The sequence below is a fragment of the Sphaerodactylus townsendi genome, linkage group LG03 (assembly GCF_021028975.2).
Source record: "Sphaerodactylus townsendi isolate TG3544 linkage group LG03, MPM_Stown_v2.3, whole genome shotgun sequence".
Classification (NCBI taxonomy): Eukaryota; Metazoa; Chordata; class Lepidosauria; order Squamata; family Sphaerodactylidae; genus Sphaerodactylus; species Sphaerodactylus townsendi.
In genome coordinates this window covers 97,240,499-97,247,428 of record NC_059427.1, presented here as the reverse complement: position 1 = coordinate 97,247,428, position 6,930 = coordinate 97,240,499, and the positions used below count along the sequence as shown (strand labels likewise).

General features: G+C 44.1%; 1 protein-coding gene across 1 annotated transcript; it reads right to left on the bottom strand.

Moving 5' to 3' along the window:
• Positions 1 to 3,338: 3,338 nt before the first annotated feature.
• DUSP1 (dual specificity phosphatase 1) lies at positions 3,339 to 6,634 on the bottom strand. Its single transcript, XM_048491366.1, has 4 exons — positions 5,892 to 6,634; positions 5,401 to 5,549; positions 4,942 to 5,161; positions 3,339 to 4,435 (listed from the first exon to the last, which is right to left on the bottom strand). Exons 1-4 carry the CDS (start codon positions 6,259 to 6,261, stop codon positions 4,065 to 4,067), a joined length of 1,110 nt encoding a protein of 369 aa, XP_048347323.1. The 5' UTR covers positions 6,262 to 6,634; the 3' UTR covers positions 3,339 to 4,064.
• Positions 6,635 to 6,930: the final 296 nt, after the last annotated feature.

Below are 6,930 nucleotides of genomic sequence, written 5' to 3'. Positions count from 1 at the left end.
TAAAGTTATACACACAACTTTTGTGTTTCATTCAAATGGAGGCATATTAAAGAGCACCAACTTGGAGAGACAGTCAGAACACCCTAATCATAAAGATAGTTAAATAAAGAACTGTCTGGGTGTCTACGAATGTAGGTAAAATAGCAAATTATTATGTGTGTGTATATATATATATTTTCTAGTTAAGATATTAGGGATTGTTCAGAGCCAGTAAAAATAACTTTAAAAAAAATAACCTTGGCTTTCTCCTCTATAATAAATCACTGAATGCAATTAACGAAAAAGTATTCGAAAGTGATTGTATGGCCTTGTGCCCTACAGCACAAGCTGCAACCAGCTGGGTTGGGTTTGTTCTGGAACATGAATCATGCCCAAATGGCTCCTTTGTGCGTTTTTGTCAAGTGTCTGCTTAGATTGTAAAGTCAAGGGGCTGCCAGGTAATGCTTTCTATTGTTTTCTAAAATACATAAAAATCTCCTGTGGCTCACAGGGGAATTATATTCTATCAGAAATTCAATTAATCAGTTGGTGGGTGTATGTGTTTGGACTAAGGCTGCCAAGGTTGTATTTTTCCACTGATGGAGATTTGGTTTAAAGGTGGAATTTCATTGCACAGGCCACATCACACACACCTATTTTATTCTGAAATAACTGTTACATAAAGAAGCACAAGGGGGAGAGCATTATTACATGGAAGAATAAAGTTCCTTGCAGATTTTATTTCTTGCTTTGTGACTTTCTATCTTGTCTATTCTCCAACAAGCTTGGGATGATATATGTGGTTTAGCCCACCCATTGTGCTTTTTTCTTCGCAATAATCTTGTGAAGTAGGCTACACTGAACGTAATGACTGGCTTGAAATCATTCAGTGAGCTTTCTGAGGTTTCAGTCTCTGGATTTACTCTTTCAAATTCCCTCAAAAATGTTTGTTTGTTTGTTTGTTTATACATCATATTTGTTGTACCGCCCACCCCCAAAGTGCTCTGGGCTGTTTACAACTTTAAAAGCTGTATTAGGAACATTAGAAAGATAGGAGTTTGGAAGAGAATGTAGAGAAGTTTATTTGTGAATATGATATTCAGCTGTCCATGTACATACTGAACATTAGGAAATTTTCATATCTTCTTTGTGCTTCTTTTTGTATCTTGAGTTATCATTCTTGTTCTAATTTTCCTGTTCAGTGAAAATAACAGTACACACTAAACCTCCTGACTTAGGCTATTTGTCACTGACAAAACTGAAATGTATACAGAAGATGTTAGCAGTGAACTGTTGAGGGGGGTAACTGCTATCAGCATAGCCGCCCCATGTTTAATCTGTGGCCACACATCATCCTGAACATCGGGCTTTGGTTTAGTGATTAGCACACTTCCAATGAAGTCACTGGGACAGAAACTCCTTTTGTCTGCACCTGTGCAAGCCTGTTTTGGATGGCCTAAAAGCAGAACAAGAGCCGCTGGACTTTAAAGGCATAAAGCTTAAATAACTGTTCATGTTTCTCTTATTTTCTTTTCTGGCACAGTTAACCGCATTAACACCCTTACCTCGATAGCTCAGGATAATCCAACCTTGTCAAAGTTCAGAAGCTTAGCAGGACTCTGGTTAGAATTTGAATGGGATCAAGGAAGTCCAGGCCCACTTCAGAGAGGCAGACAATGGCAAACCACCTCAGAGTGTATCTTGCCTCGAAAACCCTACTGGTTTGCCATAAGTCAGCAGTGACTTGGCAGCAAAACAAAACCCTGCATTAATTGTACCCCAAAAGGAAGGAAAAGGTGGGCCTTGTGGAACAGATTTTGTCTGAGGCCTAGGGCTAGCAGCATGTGAAAGAAATCTTAATCCCATAAATAGAACATTGGCCTTGAACCTAAAAATGGGTGGCTCATATTCCTGATTAGCTGCAGCCTCACAATTTGGCTTCAGGGAAGGCATAATTGGATGGCTTCAATTGCCCATTCACAAAATGGGAACAATTAGTAAGTCTGTGAAATATCCCATATGCAAGAATTATCTATACACACAGTAAAGACCACACTAGTATATGCAGGCTATAGACCTACACACAGACACTCCTATGGAATTGTGATTTAATTTGCATTGCATTAATACCACTGTTGCAGTATGTATACAGCAGTACCCTGTGTGCCTTGAAGTGGCTCTTAAGAAAACTGTGTGGAATTATTATCATAATCACTGACTTTCAGTGATGAACAGCCTCTCATTAGGCTCTGCTTTATGGAACAGGCAATACCAGCACCCCACTATAATTCCATAAGGTTGAGATTATGAACAATGATCAGCCAGACTCCATCCAGAAACCCCCTTCTGCTCTTCCCTGCTGCACTTCTCCCTTTGCCATCACACACATATATATGCCTTGCCCTCTCAACAGACAGAAAGAGAACCAGGATGCACGGCTGCCATTAGCACTGTCACTGTGTTTCTATGGCTCAGCACAAGGGAGAGAAGCCCTGGCCTTGCCCACTATCCTTTGCTGATTGCGAATCTATGCTCTTAGTTCAGGAGAAAACAAGAGACCCGCTAGCCTCTGTAACTCAGCTGTCAGTAGTGCAAGGAAGCATGTGGCAGGGCTGATTTGGAAGCTTTGTGCAGGTCACTGCCTCGTAGCGGGCCGGCCAGACTCAATTTTTATATCAGGGAAGTGACTTGATTACAGCCCTGCCCTAACACACACAGGATAGATACAAGAGAAATTGTAGTAAGACCCTAAGCTGTAGAAAAGTAGTCCCTCAGATCACTGAGAGTCATTGAAGCTGGCAGATGTGATGTCTTAATAGATGTTCTTGCATGTTTTCTTACAATATGTTGCAGGAGAGCAGGGCCTTCATCCAATCCCTCCACTGCTGTGCTCTCCCAGCCACTTAACAGAGAAGTTTGCACAATTGGATCTGATAATACTTGTGATAGTTACAGGGCAAAGACTGCTAGATGTAAGCTAGGTTCCCTTTTCTCTGTACACGCAAAGACTGCTAGATGTAAGCTAGGTTCCCTTTTCTCTTTACGGTAAGTGATCAGAATAGTCAAAATTGACAGTACTGCTAATCATCTTTTGGGGAATGCATAGCTGCAATGTGAGCTTTTGTCCCCACTGGCAGTAACCACTGAATCGAAATTTTTGTGGAGATCTTTGATTGGATTTATTACAAATCATGGCACAGGTCTTTTCATTTGGGGCTATGTAAGTATCATTACCAGCACCATTTCCCTCCACAAAGCAAGCTGTTACGAATACGGCCTTACTGTGTGCTAGCTAGCAGGCTTTCTGGACTCACAGCTGTAATTTTTCAACTTCAAAAGAAAACTCTTTCAGGAATACATTTTTAATAGAAATGTCATAATTTATTCCATGTGTATAAAAAGGCATAATTATAAACAAAAAACCCAGATCTTCCATCATAAGAAGAAATATATTATTTCACATCATAAATAAATCAGCAAACATCCTACTCTTGGCAACCACAGCCACAACCACTCCTTTGTGCTTTCAATGTCAGTGCTTAGGGAACAGTTTAAGAGATATTTACAAGATTACAGTACCCAAAAAATACTGAGGTATTTGGTTTTTCTTTCTTTTTTGAAAAAGAAAGACTTATAAAGGTAACACACACACACACACACAAACACTGCATAAAAATAAATAAATACTGAGACTTCCTTACACAAGGGGACAGTGTCACTGTAGCCTAGCACACCCAGGAACGAGAATACTGTAAGGTTCGCTATCAAAGCACAGACTGACAAAACAGAAAGAGACAGAAAATGTTAAGAGGAATAGTTCAGGAGTAAAAAGCAATGTTCACTGTGCTTTGTCTCCTTTGTAGGCATCCAAATGTTGGTCAAACACACATCTCAGCAAAATCTAGCAAAAAGAACCTCGTTTTCTGGATATGCTGCTCTGTCCTGATGACTCTGTATTGCTTTGCAGCTGAAAGGAGCAGAAACCTATGTGTGCAGAGGCTAACTGTCCCCCGGGGTTATTGCACTTTTTGAGATAACAGCCACAGTATCAAATCTTGTTTTGAGAGTCAGTTTGCTTCTGCCTTTCAGCAGCTTGGAGAAGTGGTGATAGGGCTCTGAAGGTAGCTTAGTGCTTTGGCAGAAGGATGGACAGGGATGGAGACTGGAAAGTTGAAGACGGTTGTCGTGGGAGCCCCTCTGTCCAATGCAGCCATGGCAGGGCTTCCAGCCTCTGCTGAGCAATTTGGAGCAAGGACCTGAGACTCAAACTGCAGCAACTGTCCCATGAAGCTGAAGTTGGGGGAGATGATGCTTCTCCTCTGCTTGACAAACTCAAAGGCTTCGTCCAGTTTGACTCGGTTGGTCCTCATAAGGTAAGCGAGGCAGATGGTTGCTGAGCGGGAGATGCCAGCTTGACAGTGAACAAAAACTCGTCCGCCATCATTTTTAACAGAATCTGCAAATAAGTGGAATATCCATGTTAACAAACAGATAGCTCTTGTGCAAAAGTTCTTCATCTGACCTTCAAAGTTTCCCTTCCTAAGAATGTACAGTATTATGCTACTTTGCTGGGAATGGAGTATGAGGCAAACCAGTAGGCATGCATACTCAGCTCTGACTTCAGGGTTCTTATGTTGTCTAACCATTTCCCACTAATTCTTGTTTGAAAAACTGCATTTGGAAATGCTGTCAGCAGGACATTGGCTAAAATTACTAGCCGATGCAGTTATTTCAGTAAACCGACTGACGTTCTTAGCATTTGACAACACCATCTTCCAGTGTGGCTCAAGCGCCCATACAGCTACAGATTTATTTCAGGCCATGCTATTTTAATCCCCGAAGACATAATATCCCACAGCTCAATTTTTAAGGGTCTAGAGGCTTCAGTTAAGACACTGACTCCCAGGGACAATATAAGCTAATTACTGTGACTGGTAGGCTGCCGAGAGAAAACTCATTTACCAATGAAGTCGATGGCTTCATTAAACCAGCAACTGATGTCAGCCTTGTGGTTATCCTCTACAGGGATGCTTTTGTACTGATAGTGCTCTTCAAAATGGTTTGGGCAGTTGGCAGAGACGTTGATCAAGGCTGTGATCCCCAAAGCATCCAGCATATCTTTCCTGGAAGCATGGTAGGCACTGCCCAAGTACAGGAAAGGTAGGATTTCCACTGGACCACCCTAAAATAGAGAAGAGAGAAGAAATCAATCCATTAATCCTGCTTCAAAAATAGCTTCCGACACTGCTGTCTCTGTTTGATTGCTGTCTGTCACCTCCAACATTTCTTTTGTTTTCAACACTCTATGGTTCGAAACAGAATATATCTGTGGATGCCGCCCCCATTTCAGACACACCATTTCCAAGCTAACTGCTGAAAAACGAGTATTTCCCCCAGAATAATTGATGCTTTGTGACTGACCTGATCATACAGAGGAGTCCCGCAGGAGCTGCAGTTTGAATCTGCACCGCCAGACATGTGGTTGGTGCTGAGAGGCAGACTCAGACCCTTTGGAGCAGACGGCTTTGAGCACAACTCAGGGTATGTAGACAGCAAGGCTTCGTATCCTCCTGTTGGAGAAAATTGAAAAAAGATGGGATGGTTAGCTATTTTCAGAGAAGTACATCTTACGTCTAGGGTTTGTGTATGAATGTCTAGAAAACTTCCTTTAGTCCCAATGATCCTAAACACACTGCCCCGTTTGTCTTCATGAGGAGTTGAAAACCTTCCAATTAAAGGTTTTCTCTCTTTGAAGAAAGAGATCTTAGGGCTCTTCAGCAATCACACTTTTTAAATTATTTCCTAATGTCCCCGTGGGCCTGTGTGGTGTGGGCCTTTAGCGCTGTGTGTGTTGATTCCCAGCGAAGGAAGTGTCTGGGGATGGTGATCTGCTGGCAGGTCGAGAGACTCACCCTTGAGGAAGCAGATGCGGGTGTCGCGGGCTTCTCTGCACAGGGTGTTGAGGGCCAGCATGAGGGTGCTGTCTCTCTTGGGCGCCTCAAGGTCGGCGCTGCGCTCGTCCAGCAACACCACGGCGTGATAAAGCCCCTTGTGCAGACGGGAGCGCACTTCTTCGTTGGGCAGGATGTGATCCAGCCCCATGGCCCCCTTGGCCCTCCGCCGGACGATGGTGCTCAAGCGGACATTGTGCGAGCCGCCGACGTGCGAGGAGTTGAAGGAAAAAAAGGACCGGCAGTCCAGGAGCAGGCACTGGAAGGACCTGTCCTTCAGCAGCCCCTGCAGCGTCTCACAATCCAGGGCGCACACATCCATGTTGACCATAATAGCTGGGGACTGGGTGGGCAGCGCTAAGGCGAGCGATGGCCTCGGGGAGCGGACCGGGACGACCAGGGCTCCCTTTTGTCTTGGGCTGGCAGGCGGCGTCCTCCCCAGGTTGCTCCTTTGTTCTTGCTGGGAGGGTTTCTTGGAGCTTTGCAAACCGAAAGCTTCGCGGATTGCAAACCAAATCTTTCTTTCTTTCTCACCGGGTCTTGTTCTTTGTATCCCAAAGGTAGCTGGACTTGGCGGGATAAATGAAGACGACAACGCTTGCTTGGCTTTTGCGCGTCTAGTTTATTGGCTCTTCTTGCGTGGCTGGTACGGTTTGCTTGCTCGCTGGACGCGGCGCCTCGCCTTATATAGTGTAGCTGCAGTTTGCCGCTTCGGCTTTTTTTTTGTGAATGGAGCTGGGTCACGTGACTACTTTTCGTGGAAGACGTCACCGGGCTGAGAGCCAGACCGGCGACACTCCCCAGCCCCGGAGCGCTGACGTCATCCAGCAGGCAGAACAGCCAAGCCGATTTGAATGCATCCATACACAAAGCCTTCCTCTCCTGAGGGATATAATCGACTGATGTAACCCTTCGCTCTAGTTTCCCTGCTAGCAAGAGCCTGGCTTTTCAGAGAGGAATTAAAGTGGTCTCGATGTAAGAGCAAAAGTCAGAGCCATTC